This window comes from Salmo salar, chromosome 11 (assembly GCF_965601325.2).
Source record: "Salmo salar chromosome 11, fSalSal1, whole genome shotgun sequence".
NCBI lineage: Eukaryota > Metazoa > Chordata > Actinopteri > Salmoniformes > Salmonidae > Salmo > Salmo salar.
In genome coordinates, this window is record NC_138301.1 from 110,988,518 (window position 1) to 111,003,012 (window position 14,495).

The 14,495-nt window shown below is 49.6% G+C and overlaps 1 protein-coding gene across 8 annotated transcripts in view; it reads right to left on the reverse strand.

Moving 5' to 3' along the window:
* LOC106592083 (dachshund homolog 2) overlaps nt 1-14,495 on the reverse strand; it is a 318,539-nt gene that overhangs the window by 17,437 nt on the left and 286,607 nt on the right. For 6 of the 8 annotated variants that reach the window (XM_082958278.1, XM_082958276.1, XM_082958274.1 and 3 more), the window contains 4 exons: nt 7,912-8,060; nt 7,424-7,571; nt 5,764-5,910; nt 3,463-3,528 (listed from right to left, as the gene is read on the reverse strand). In XM_082958278.1, coding sequence (XP_082814404.1) covers nt 3,463-3,528; nt 5,764-5,910; nt 7,424-7,571; nt 7,912-8,060 — 510 coding nt within the window. The remainder of the gene's footprint in view (nt 1-3,462; nt 3,529-5,763; nt 5,911-7,423; nt 7,572-7,911; nt 8,061-14,495) is intronic. The other 2 variants (XM_082958275.1, XM_082958271.1) reach the window with 1 other exon arrangement.

Sequence of the window (14,495 nt, forward strand, 5' to 3'; positions counted from 1 at the left end):
TGTCCACAGCAGTTACACAGCTCTCATCAGGCCGAGCCCCTGGCATCGATGCTTTACCATCTGAGTTCTAGAAGATCTATTGGGGGGGATTATTATGAAGTGGTGTGTGAATATTTTCATGAGGATTCTCTTCCTGTATCCTGTCAATGTGCTGTGCTTTCATTGTTGCCAAAAAAGGGGGATTTGGCTCTTCTAAAAAACTGGCGACCTGTTGCATTGCTGTGTGCAGAATATAATATTGTATCTAAATGTCTCTCAAACAGGTTGAAAGAATATCTGGGGCTGTTGGTCCACAAGGACCAGTCTTACTGTGTACCTGACCACTCTATTGTTGACAACTTGTTTCAAATAAGAGATGTTTTAGACATTTGTAAACTGTCTGATGTAAATGTGGGTTTACTTTCTTTGGATCAGGAGAAGGCTTTTGACCGTGTGGACCACCATTACTTGTTCAAAACAATGAAAGCCTTTGGGTTTGGGGATGTTTTTTTTGTCTAGGATGAGTTTACTGTATGTTGGGACCTCATGTATGATGAAGGTGGGGGGTGGTTTGAGCGGCCCCATCCCCGTCCTTAGGGGTATCAGGCAGGGATGCCCACTTTCAGGGCAGTTATATTGTCTGGTAATTGAACCAATGCTTTGTTTTTAAGAGCGAGGCTTACTGGTTTCTCTGTGCCAGGGGTAATGAAGGGTCCCACGATAGCACTGTCTGCATATGCAGATGACGTGACATTTTTTAAAGGTGTATGAGGGGGCCTCCTCAGCTAGAGTCAATTGGGAAAAGAGCGAATCGCGGTGGGCAGGTCTGATTCAGACGGGGTCTGCTCCACGGTTACCACGGGGGCTTCAGAGGGGCAGAGATTAAAAATATATATTTATTTTACCTTTTACCTACGTTCATTTAACTAGGCAAGTCAGTTAAGAACAAGTTGTTATTTTCAATGACGGTCTAGGAACAGTGGGTTAACTGCCTTGTTCAGGGGCAGAACGACAGATTTTTACCTTGCCGGCTCGGGGATTCGAACTTGCAACCTTTCGGTTACTAGTCCAACGCTCTAACCACTAGGCTGATGGGATGAAGACTTTTTTTTTTTTTTCTAGGTTCCAATGTCTTTCAGGAAAAGAACTGGGAGGTGTAGTGGAGAAAGTGTGTGCCAGATTGTCAAGGTGGAAATGGGTGTTACCCCAGCTGTCTTATAGGGGAAGGGTACTGGTAGCCAATATTCTAGCTGCCTCTACCCTGTGGCACAGACTAATGATTTTACAGCCACCGTGGGGTCTGATCCAAGAGCTTCAGAGGACCATTGTCAATTTCTTCTGGTCTGGACAACATTGGATTAAAGCTGCAGCCCTATACCTGCCACTGCACGAGGGTGGACAAGGCCTGGTGAACATTTCTTCCAAGATCATGGCTTTCTGGCTTCAAGCAGCCCAGAGACTGTTGTACAGTGACGGTTCTAGCTGGGTCGACACAGTCTATACATTGATGAGGAGAGTGGGCTGTTTGGGCTTAGATAAGAACCTTTTGTCTGGACTGACTCCATTTTATGAGTCTATTATGCAGGCTTGGAGAGATTTTGTCAAGTCCCGTAAGGCCGGCACGCCACCAGGGATGTGGCTTTTTGAAGAGCCTCTTTTTTATAACACTGTCATCCAGTCTCATGCTCTGGGTTCAGCCAGCCTACGTTCATGCCTGTTAGGTGTGGGGTGTACCAAGCTGGGTCATCTGATGCGGAGTAGGAGCAGATCATTGGAGGAGAGTGGGGATCCGATCATCTCGCCTACTGAGGGGGGTCATATCTGAGGTCTGTAATTCCTTGCCAGTACTTCATCGGCAGTATGTGACTGACACTTCCAATTCTGATCGGTGGACGGAGGGTCTGGATGATGTGTTCCCTGCACTGAATATTAGTGCTGCGACGAGGGCATTAGAGAAGGACATGGGGATGCTGCTTTCCTTCCATACCCCGGAGCTGGGGGAGTTCAAGGCAGTGGGAAAGAAGGCCATGTACAAAATCTGTGTAAAAGTGTCCCGTGCTTCTTCCCTGGAAGGGGTCACATCGACAAGGTGGGTGGGTGTGTTTGGTCCAGGTGCCACCCCAAAAGGCTGTTGGCGGTCTTTATACAAACTGCCTATTGATAAGAGGACAGCTGACCTCCAATGGAGGATAATACATGGAGCCATAGCCACCAATATCATCTGGTACATCTGGATCCTACTGTTGGGGAGGGGTGTCCATTCTGTGCTGAGTCTGAAACTCTGGCACATCTGTCAGGATGACTAGCTGGTTCTCAGCTCTGGGAGAGGTTTTCTCTTCCCAACAGTTTATATTTGGGTTAAGTACAGGTTTAGTCGAAGGGGTGTAGTTCTCTTGCTTAAATTAGCAATATGGAAGACATGAAAGAACAGTATTCGGAGACAGGGGTCTGTAGGGAGACAGGGGTCTGTAGGGAGACAGGGAGACAGGGGTCTGTAGGGAGACAGGGGTCTGTAGGGGGTCAGGGGTCTGTAGGGAGACAGGGGTCTGTAGGGGGTCAGGGGTCTGTAGGGAGACAGGGGTCTGGGGTCGGAGACAGGGGTCGCTGTCTCTCTCTGTCTGTTTGTCTGTCTATCTCTCTCTCTCTCTCTCTCTCTCTCTCTTCCGTGTCAGGGGAGGAGCGCTGTCTGTCTGGCCCTCACATGGCCATCAGCAGATCTCCTTGCTGCCCTAAAGGTCAGAAATTCCATGGCCCCATAATCCCTGTCTCCACGCTGTCATTAGTAACAACTGGCTCACACAGGAAAGCGGAACACTCAGGGTCACGACAAATACATGGATTTACAAGGCTAGCACACAAGAATGTCAAAGCATTATGTCTTACTATAAGGAACACGGTAGTAACTGGGTTTATGTTTTTTTTGTGCTCGCTGCAACACTGTCAATATAACCAGCCAGAGGTTCATGATGTTATGGTTTGTTTTAGGACGGAAGTCTCATATGGGTATATGAGAGCGGTAACATGTTTAGGTAATCCTGGGTGGAGGAGGAGGAGGGGAGGGTGGAGGAGGAGGAGGTGAGGGTGGGGGGGAGGAGGAGGAGGAGGGGGGAGGTGGGGAGGGTGGAGGAGGAGGGGAGGGTGGAGGTGGGAAGGGTGGAGGTGGGAAGGGTGGAGGTGGGGAGGGTGGAGGAGGAGGGGAGGGTGGAGTCCCCACTTCACTCCCTTCCCCTTCACTCCCTTCCCCCCCCAAGTCCCCACTTCACTCCCTTCCCCTGACTCTGACCCCCTCATGTGAGGGTACTTTCCAACATTCACAAGTTCATCCAAGTAATGTCACTTTGTGGTGGCGTATTGTTCTTTTCTGACTATATTTGGGAATATAGTCAAGGGTCAACCCAAAGCCCTGTTCCTTCTCCCTGCGTCCTGACCCCCCAGATCTCAGGGCCAGAGACAGAGACAGAGAGGGAGAGTGAAGCTGCTTACCCTGTACGGCAGAGTTCTCCTGCTGGCTGCCGTTATGCTCTGGCTCAACCTCCGGTATCACTGCCTCTGAAATGGAACACAGCCATTAGGTCAAGACTACTACGTCTTACCTCTCTATCCAGACAATCTCTGCAGGACCCACATATATCAGGTGGAGAAGAAATTCTGTCCAAGAGACAAATTATGTTTCAAGTGGGGGGGGGTTGCTATCTGAGATCGTACAGAAATAGGGGTTGGATTTAGCTAGATTTAGTCTGCAAACATTACGAGAAGTGGCCAGATAGTTCACACAATAATGTATTAGTCCCAACAACGATGAAAGGAAACCCAATGCATTTCTTTGAATAAATTGATGGTTAATCAGCCTTGGAATGAATTGCTCTGCCCACTGAAATGTTTACAGATGTGTGTATCGCTCTGTTTTTTCTTCTGTACTCCTGGTAAGATATTCAGAAATAAACAACTGAAAATGAGGAAGCTATCGAAACAATTGACCGTTTTAAGTGTTTGAATTTACAGTCTTTATGATAAGAATCTGTATCCATTTCCTCTCAGGGTAACAATGCTAATGCACTGGAAGTAATATCGGCTAGGACCGCTGCACTGATGACATGAAACTAAATATCTGTGATGCTTTCACAGAGAAGAACGAGGAAGACAAGTATAGAGAGAGGTGGGGGAATGAGAGCGAGAGAGAGAGAGAGAGAGAGAGAGAGAGAGAGAGAGAGAGATGGAAAGAGCAGTGAAAGATAATAGGAACAGGATGAGAAAGAGAGGAAAATTGTAATCAAATTAATATGGAGAAGAGGAGGGGAGGAGGAGAGGAGGAAAGGTAAAGAGGAGGAGGAGGAGAGGGGGAAAGGTAAAGAGGAGGAGGAGAGGGGGAAAGGTAAAGAGGAGGAGGAGGAGAGGGGGAAAGGTAAAGAGGAGGAGGAGGAGAGGGGGAAAGGTAAAGAGGAGGAGGAGGAGAGGGGGAAAGGTAAAGAGGAGGAGGAGGAGAGGGGTAAAGGTAAAGAGGAGGAGAGGGGAACGGTAAAGAGGAGGAGGAGGAGAGGGGGAAAGGTAAAGAGGAGGAGAGGGGAACGATAAAGAGGAGGAGGAGGAGAGGGGGAAAGGTAAAGAGGAGGAGGAGGAGAGGGGGAAAGGTAAAGAGGAGGAGAGGGGAACGATAAAGAGGAGGAGGAGGAGAGGGGAACGGTAAAGAGGAGGAGGAGAGGGGGAAAGGTAAAGAGGAGGAGGAGGAGAGGGGAACGGTAAAGAGGAGGAGGAGGAGAGGGGGAAAGGTAAAGAGGAGGAGGAGGAGAGGGGGAAAGGTAAAGAGGAGGAGGAGGAGAGGGGAACGGTAAAGAGGAGGAGAGGGGAACGGTAAAGAGGAGGAGGAGAGGGGGAAAGGTAAAGAGGAGGAGGAGAGGGGGAAAGGTAAAGAGGAGGAGGAGGAGAGGGGGAAAGGTAAAGAGGAGGAGGAGGAGAGGGGGAAAGGTAAAGAGGAGGAGGAGGAGAGGGGAAAGGTAAAGAGGAGGAGAGGGGAAAGGTAAAGAGGAGGAGAGGGGAACGGTAAAGAGGAGGAGGAGGAGAGGGGAACGGTAAAGAGGAGGAGGAGGAGAGGGGGAAAGGTAAAGAGGAGAAGGAGGAGAGGGGGAACGGTAAAGAGGAGGAGGAGGAGGAGAGGGAGAAAGGTAAAGAGGAGGAGGAGGAGAGGGGAACGGTAAAGAGGAGGAGGAGGGGGGGAAGGTAAAGAGGAGGAGGAGGAGATGGGGAACGGTAAAGAGGAGGAGGAGGAGAGGGGGAATGGTAAAGAGGAGGAGGAGGAGAGGGGAACGGTAAAGAGGAGGAGGAGGAGAGGGGAACGGTAAAGAGGAGGAGGAGGAGAGGGGAACGGTAAAGAGGAGGAGGAGGAGGAGAGGGGGAAAGGTAAAGAGGAGGAGGAGGAGAGGGGAAAGGTAAAGAGGAGGAGGAGGAGAGGGGAACGGTAAAGAGGAGGAGGAGGAGAGGGGGAAAGGTAAAGAGGGGGAGGAGGAGATGGGGAACGGTAAAGAGGAGGAGGAGAGGGGAACGGTAAAGAGGGGGAGGAGGAGAGGGGAACGGTAAAGAGGAGGAGGAGAGGGGGAAAGGTAAAGAGGAGGAGGAGGAGAGGGGAAAGGTAAAGAGGAGAGGGGGAAAGGTAAAGAGGAGGAGGAGGAGAGGAGGAAAGGTAAAGAGGAGGAGGAGGAGAGGGGAACGGTAAAGAGGAGGAGAGGGTAAAGGTAAAGAGGGGGAGGAGGAGAGGGGGACGGTAAAGGAGGAGAGAGCATGGAGGCCTACCGTTGAGACTCATACGGAGGTTCTCTGGGGAGGTGACTGTTTTGAGGGCCTGCTCCACCTGCTCACGGCGCTTGGACTCAAACTCCAGAGCCTCCTGCAGTTTCCTCTTAGCCTTCTTCTCCTTCTTCAGACGCTTCTGGATGGTGGCTGCACAGGGACAGAGGGAGGGAGAGGGGGAGAGAGCCATTGAGTTGACAAGCTCACCTCATCTGAGGAAAACAGAGAAAACCCTTTGTAGTGCTGTCTCCTAGACCCAGTACTAGAACCGCTACCCCAGCCCAGCCTAGCCCGGCTGCACCTCCCTAGCCCAGCCCAGCCCAGCTGCACCTCCCTAGCCCAGCCCAGCCCAGCCCAGCTGCACCTCCCTAGCCCAGCCCAGCTGCACCTCCCTAGCCCAGCCCAGCCCAGCCCAGCCCAGCTGCACCTCCCTAGCCCAGCCCAGCCCAGCTCAGCTGCACCCCCCTAGCCCAGCCCAGCCCAGCTGCACCCCCCTAGCCCAGCCCAGCTCAGCCCAGCTGCACCCCCCTAGCCCAGCCCAGCCCAGCTGCACCCCCCTAGCCCAGCCCAGCCCAGCTGCACCTCCCCAGCCCAACTGCACCTCCCCAGCCCGTCTCCAGTTTGAAGCGCTTGAGGGTCCCATTCTCCCCATATTAACAGCCAAATAAAAAGCATGTTCCCAGTAAAGGGGAACCAACAGCACCATGCAGCAGCACCCACTCTGTCAGTGGAGGCTGGTGAGGGGAGGGCGGCTCATAATAATGTCTGGAACGGAGCAAATGGAAAGGCATCAAACACATGGAAACCATGGAAACCATGTGTTTGAAGTACTTGATACCATACCACCTATTCCACTCCAGCCGTTACCACGATCCCGTCCTCCCCAATTAAGGTGCCACCAGCCTCCTGTGCACTCTGCCCTGTCTAACCCAGAGCTGATAACACATCTAATTACACACAGCTTTACTGCCTCTCCATTAAAAGATACATTTGAATCAAAAGCAATGTGATAACAGTCATGACTAATAGACAGTCAAAGTGTCTGTAAATATTGTTGGAGTCGTTACCGAGGCGACTAATTGCCTTCATTTCTTGGCTGTGGCTGAAGATGCACAAGTGAACTCTAAATCCACCAGGATGTGTGCCAAGCCCAGTAAAGATGCACATATTCCTTTGGCAGGATTTTTATTGACTGTATGCGTGTATTCCACAGGAGGCTTGTGGCACATCCAGGCTGCATCACATCCGGCCGTGATTGGGAGTCCCATAGGACGGCGCACAATTGGCCCAGCGTTGTCTGGGTTTGGCTGGGGTAGGCCGTCATTGTAAATGAGAATTTGTTCTTAACTGATTTGCCTAGATAAATAAAGGTTAAATAAATAAATAAAATAAACCTTAATTGGGGAAGACAGGCTCATGGTAATGGCTGGAGCAGAATTAGTGGAATGGTATCAAATACATCAAACACATGGTTTCCATGGTTTCCATGTGGTTGATGCCATTCCATTCGCTCCGTTCTAGCCATTATTGTGAGCCGTCCTCCCCTCACCAGCCTCCACTGGTGTATTCATTTATTCATTCACACTGCCAGATCTCTCTCACATATCACACACACACACACACACACACACACACACACACACTTCCTCTCTCTCTCTCCTACCTCGGCTGTGCAGTTCGGAGGAAAGCTGTCTCTCCAGACTCTCTCTCATCTCTCTCTCTCTGTAGAGCTCCATCTTTAGCTCCTTCCTCTGCTGCTGGATGTGTTTCTCCTGCACACGGGTGTTGTCCACAGCTACCTTCAGCAGACCCTGCGCCGCCCGAGGGACACGGAGAAGAGTACAGCACTTTAACCTTTAACCCCAGGGCTAACAACTAGAGCACCATAACACACACACACAGACACACACACACAGACACAGACACAGACACAGCACACACACACACACACACACACACACACACACACACACACACACACACACACACACACACACACACACACACACACACACACACACACACACACACACACACACACACACACACACACACACACACACACACACACACACACACACACACACACCCTACAGCAGAACCCACTCACGCCAGTGCCAATATTCCAAAACACAAAGACTGTGTCTGTACCTGGATGTTGGTGAGCAGAGTCTCCACAGAGTTGAGTCCGTCGGCAAAGAGGAAGGGCGCAGGGAAGCCTGGAGGCAGGGTCTGTCCACCCAGGGCCATCTTCTCAAAGCCTGGCTTCATCACGGGCAGGGCCAGCTGCCCTTCTTCTGCTTAACACACCACACAATAGACCTTGGTTTTATCACATGTAATGGGGCTGTTAAAATAAAACTGATGCGCAAACACACATTCCATCACATTCACAGCGACATATGAACAGTTTAATAAAGCTGAAAGAATTGTTAATGGTAGACAGTGGAAGCAGCAGAGAGAGTAGCAATGTGTGAAGAGGACGTAAGACCAGGCTGAGGGACTGACTGTATGCCCTGTACAGCCTCACTCTGAATAGGTTCATCTATACGCAGCAGAGTGAAAAACCCAGATCAGAGCAGTACCTCCACGGAGACAGCTACCCGAAAAGCAAGGAGCATTGTATTTTACCTTCCCAAAGCCCTCTCTCACTTTCCTCCCACCCCTCTCCTCCCACCCCTCCTCCCCTCCATCCCCCATCTCCTCCCCCTCCTCTCCCCATCCCTCCCTCCCTCCATCCATCCACCCCCTGTCCTCTCCTTCCATCCCTCCCCCCCTCTCCTCTCCTCTCCTCTCCTCTCCTCTCCTCTCCTCTCCTCTCCTCTCCTCTCCTCTCCTCTCCTCTCCTCTCCTCTCCTCTCCTTCCATCCCTCCCCCACCCACAGAGGGAACGACAGGGGTAAATAGACAGAAGCCTGTGAGTGTCTGGAGCTATGATTCACCCAGATAATCTGGCTCTGAGATGACACCAGCCATCCCAGCTTCCCGGCGCAAGACAAATAGGACAGCCAGGGTGGGAATTGTGATGACAGTGTATCACGGGTCACATCGATTTCCCTGCTGCGCTCACAGGCTGGCCAGATAACCCTGCACTCCATTGTTCATATTCCACCTGTCCTACAAGCAATACATTTCCCCCTGTACTGGAAAGGGCATTCAAGTAAATAGAGGGAATGAGAGAGAGAGAGAGAGAGAGAGAGAGAGAGAGAAAAAGAGAGAGAGAGAGAAAAAGAGAGGGGTAGAGAGAGAGAAAGAGGTAGAGAGAGAAAGAGTGAAAGAGAAAGAGAGAGGTAGAGGCAGAGAGAGAGGTAAAGAAAAAGAGAGAGGTAGAGGTAGAGAGAGAGGTAGAGAAAAAGAGGTAGAGAGAAAGAGAGAGAGAGAAAGAAAGAGAGAGAAAGAGAGAGAGCGGTAAAGAGAAAGAGAGAGGTAGAAAGAGAGAAAGAGAGAGAGAGAAATAGATAATGAGAGAGAGAGAGAGAGAAAGAGAGGTGGAAAACTTAGAAGAATAATTCCTCCCACAGCAGTTTGACAGTCTGTGATTAATTTTTTCGTACCGACTGAAAGTTGCTGGCAGATCAAGGTCACACAGACACAGTATGAAGAGGAGAGTGTGTGTGTGTGTGTGTACACTACCGTTAAAAAGTTTGGGGTCACTTCGAAATTTCCTTGTGTCTAGTTTGAGAAACAGACGCCTCACAAGTCCTCAACTGGCAGCTTCATTAAATAGTTCCCGCAAAACACCAGTCTCAACGTCAGCAGTGAAGAGGTGACTCCGGGATGCTGGCCTTCTAGGCAGAGTTGCAAAGAAAAAGCCATATCTCAGACTGGCCAATAAAAATAAAAGATTAAAAGATGGGCAAAAGAACACAGACACTGGACAGAGGAACTCTGCCTAGAAGACCAGCATCCCAGAGTCGCCTCTTCACTGTTGACGTTGAGACTGGTGTTTTGCGGGTACTATTTAATGAAGCTGCCAGTTGAGGACTTGTGAGGCGTCTGTTTCTCAAACTAGACACTCTAATGTACTTGTCCTCTTGCTCAGTTGTGCACCGGGGCCTCCCACTCTTTCTATTCTGTTAGAGACAGTTTGCGCTGTTCTGTGAAGGGAGTACTACACAGCGTTGTACAAGATCTTCAGTTTCTTGGCACTTTCTCGCATGGAATAGTCTTCATTTCTCAGAATAGACTGACGAGTTTCAGAAGAAAGTTCTTTGTTTCTGGCCATTTTGAGCCTGTAATCAAACCCACAAATCCTGATGCTCCAGATACTCAACTAGTCTAAAGAAGGACAGTTTTATTGCTTCTTTAATCACAACAACAGTTTTCAGCTGTGCTAACATAATTGCAAAAGGGTTTTCTAATGATCAATTTGCCTTTTAAAATGATAAACTTGGATTAGCTAACACAACGTGCCATTGGAACACAGGAGTGATGGTTGCTGATAATGGGCCTCTGTACGCCTATGTAGACAATCCATAAAAAATCTGCCATTTCCAGCTACATTAGTCATTTACAACATTAACAATGTCTACACTGTATTTCGGATCAATTTTTTGGTTATTTTTATGGGAAAAAAATGTGCTTTTCTTTCAAAAACAAGGACATTTCTAAGTGAGCCCAAACTTTTGACCGGTAGTGTGTGTTTGTTGAGAGACAGATATAGAGAGAAATAGTGAGAGAATAGGGGAAAGGAGAAAGGAAGAACTGTGAGAGTGGTGTGAGGTGAATCATTAGATAAACTGAGAATCAGAGGGAAGATATGAAGAGTTCCGAAATCGCATCTGGCAACAGAGGCTCAGTTCCCATCTTTGGTCTATGTAATGGACCTGGTCAGAGGCTCTGTCTCCCCCTGCCCTCCTCCCCCTCCCCTCTATTGATGATAAACAGCTCACCTGCTCCCCTGTCACATAGCCTCTCTGGTCCCATGCATTAGGAAAGGGCTGGGGGTTACTCCTAAAAGCAGCCCTGTACCCTCCCTCCCTCTCTCTCTCCCTCTCTCTCTCCCCCTCCACTAGGCTTTCCACACCTAATTGCTACTTTCTTTTAAAACGACAGATTTATCTTGCTGCTGCTGCTGATAGCACACAATTCAATTCATTTTATTCCGTGGGCAAAGAGGGGGAGAGGGCTGGTCCGTGACATTTACAAAGTGCCCTGGTTCTGTCTCAGGTCACTGTAATGTGCTCAAGTAATGATGCAGGGTGTGTGTGCTACCTACAGTGTTCTCTGTGCATACGATGTGTGTGTGTGTGTGTGTCCCCAACAGGCCCACCTGAAGAACATGAACAGCGTTCAGCCTGACTGTGCTGTAGCATGACAGAGGTGAGAAACAGCGACTGTACTGAAGGGAAATGGAATCACCACACTTGACTGGGAGGACCTTGTTGAACCAATGACATGACTTCAGAACCCTCCTATTGAACCAATGACATGACTTCAGAACCCTCCTACTGAACCAATGACATGACTTCAGAACACTCCTTTTGAACCAATGACATGACTTCAGAACCCTCTTACTGAACCAATGACATGACTTCAGAACCCTCTTACTGAACCAATGACATGACTTCAGAACACTCCTTTTGAACCAATGACATGACTTCAGAACCCTCCTATTAACCAATGACATGTCTTCAGAATCCTCCACTCCTCCCCCTCTGAACACACAAACAGAGCAAACAGACAAATACATACACAAACAAACAAAAGGGAAGTGCTGTTTCCTTTTAACCGGCCGCAATAATCAATCAATTATTGAATATTCAGGCCTTTTATTCGCTACCCCTAAAAACAAAGACAATGTATTGTTTCTGAAGAGAACCCCACCTCAATGTTTAAGAGGTTTCAACAAAAGGAGAGCCATTTGAAAACCATCAACTCTCATTGCAAAGCCCTCAGCAGAAAGAGGAAAACAACTAAAACAAGGATCAAAAAGGAAAAGAATGCTACAGTGTTGTGCTTCAGAAGACTGGGGTGTTTACCTGACACTAGCTCTTACAGCCATCACAGTGTTGTGCTTCAGAAGACTGGGGTGTTTACCTGACACTAGCTCTTACAGCCATCACAGTGTTGTGCTTCAGAAGACTGGGGTGTTTACCTGACACTAGCTCTTACAGCCATCACAGTGTTGTGCTTCAGAAGACTGGGGTGTTTACCTGACACTAGCTCTTACAGCCATCACAGTGTTGTGCTTCAGAAGACTGGGGTGTTTACCTGACACTAGCTCTTACAGCCATCACAGTGTTGTGCTTCAGAAGACTGGGGTGTTTACCTGACACTAGCTCTTACAGCCATCACAGTGTTGTGCTTCAGAAGACTGGGGTGTTTACCTGACACTAGCTCTTACAGCCATCACAGTGTTGTGCTTCAGAAGACTGGGGTGTTTACCTGACACTAGCTCTTACAGCCATCACAGTGTTGTGCTTCAGAAGACTGGGGTGTTTACCTGACACTAGCTCTTACAGCCATCACAGTGTTGTGCTTCAGAAGACTGGGGTGTTTACCTGACACTAGCTCTTACAGCCATCACAGTGTTGTGCTTCAGAAGACTGGGGTGTTTACCTGACACTAGCTCTTACAGCCATCACAGTGTTGTGCTTCAGAAGACTGGGGCGTTTACCTGACACTAGCTCTTACAGCCATCACAGTGTTGTGCTTCAGAAGACTGGGGCGTTTACCTGACACTAGCTCTTACAGCCATCACAGTGTTGTGCTTCAGAAGACTGGGGCGTTTACCTGACACTAGCTCTTACAGCCATCACAGTGTTGTGCTTCAGAAGACTGGGGCGTTTACCTGACACTAGCTCTTACAGCCATCACAGTGTTGTGCTTCAGAAGACTGGGGCGTTTACCTGACACTAGCTCTTACAGCCATCACTGTGACAGTGGTGCTGTAAGGGCTTTGTCATATACAGAACGACTGTTCTGTCCCAGATGTTAATTAAACATTACTGACTGTGTGTGTGTCTACCACTGAGAACATTCTTCCGCCAGTCTTACCAGAAGTGGCTCCTCCATCCATGCCTCCATATGGGTGAACAGATGGCCAGGCAAGGAGAGGAATGGAGGAGAAAACCCTAAAAAGCATCTACAGCAATATACCATTTACACACTCTCTATCCTCCAGCCCTTTTAACCCCCAGCAGCACCATTTACACACTCTCCATTCTCCAGCCCTATTAACCCCCAGCAGCACCATCTACACACTCTCTATCCTCCAGCCCTATTAACCCCCAGCAGCACCATCTACACTCTCTATCCTCCAGCCCTATTAACCCCCAGCAGCACCATCTACACTCTCTATCCTCCAGCCCTATTAACCCCCAGCAGCACCATTTACACACTCTCTATCCTCCAGCCCTTTTAACCCCCAGCAGCACCATCTACACACTCTCTATCCTCCAGCCCTTTTAACCCCCAGCAGCACCATTTACACACTCTCTATCCTCCAGCCCTTTTAACCCCCAGCAGCACCATCTACACATTCTCTATCCTCCAGCCCTATTACCCCCAGCAGCACCATCTACACTCTTGATCCTCCAGCCCTATTAACCCCCAGCAGCACCATCTACACACTCTCTATCCTCCAGCCCTATTAACCCCCAGCAGCACCATCTACACACTCTCTATCCTCCAGCCCTATTAATCCCCAGCAGCACCATCTACACACTATCTATCCTCCAGCCCTATTAACCCCCAGCAGCACCATCTACACACTCTCTATACTCCAGCCCTTTTAACCCCCAGCAGCACCATTTACACACTCTCTATCCTCCAGCCCTTTTAACCCCCAGCAGCACCATCTACACACTCTCTATCCTCCAGCCCTTTTAACCCCCAGCAGCACCATCTACACACTCTCTATCCTCCAGCCCTATTAACCCCCAGCAGCAACATCTACACACTCTCTATCCTCCAGCCCTTTTAACCCCCAGCAGCACCATCTACACACTCTCTATCCTCCAGCCCTTTTAACCCCCAGCAGCACCATTTACGCACTCTCTATCCTCCAGCCCTTTTAACCCCCAGCAGCACCATTTACACACTCTCTATCCTCCAGCCCTATTAACCCCCAGCAGCACCATCTACACACTCTCTATCCTCCAGCCCTTTTAACCCCCAGCAGCACCAGCTACACACTCTCTATCCTCCAGCCCTATTAACCCCCAGCAGCACCATCTACACTCTCTATCCTCCAGCCCTATTAACCCCCAGCAGCACCATCTACACTCTCTATCCTCCAGTCCTTTTAACCCCCAGCAGCACCATCTACACACTCTCTATCCTCCAGCCCTTTTAACCCCCAGCAGCACCATCTACACACTCTCTATCCTCCAGCCCTATTAACCCCCAGCAGCACCATCTACACTCTCTATCCTCCAGCCCTATTAACCCCCAGCAGCACCATCTACACTCTCTATCCTCCAGCCCTATTAACCCCCAGCAGCACTATCTACACACTCTCTATCCTCCAGCCCTATTAACCCCCAGCAGCACCATCTACACTCTCTATCCTCCAGCCCTATTAACCCCCAGCAGCACCATCTACACTCTCTATCCTCCAGCCCTATTAACCCCCAGCAGCACCATCTACACTCTCTATCCTCCAGCCCTATTAACCCCCAGCAGCACCATCTACACTCTCTATCCTCCAGCCCTATTAACCCCCAGCAGCACCATCTACACTCTCTATCCTCCAGCCCTATTAACCCCCAGCAGCACCATCTACACACTCT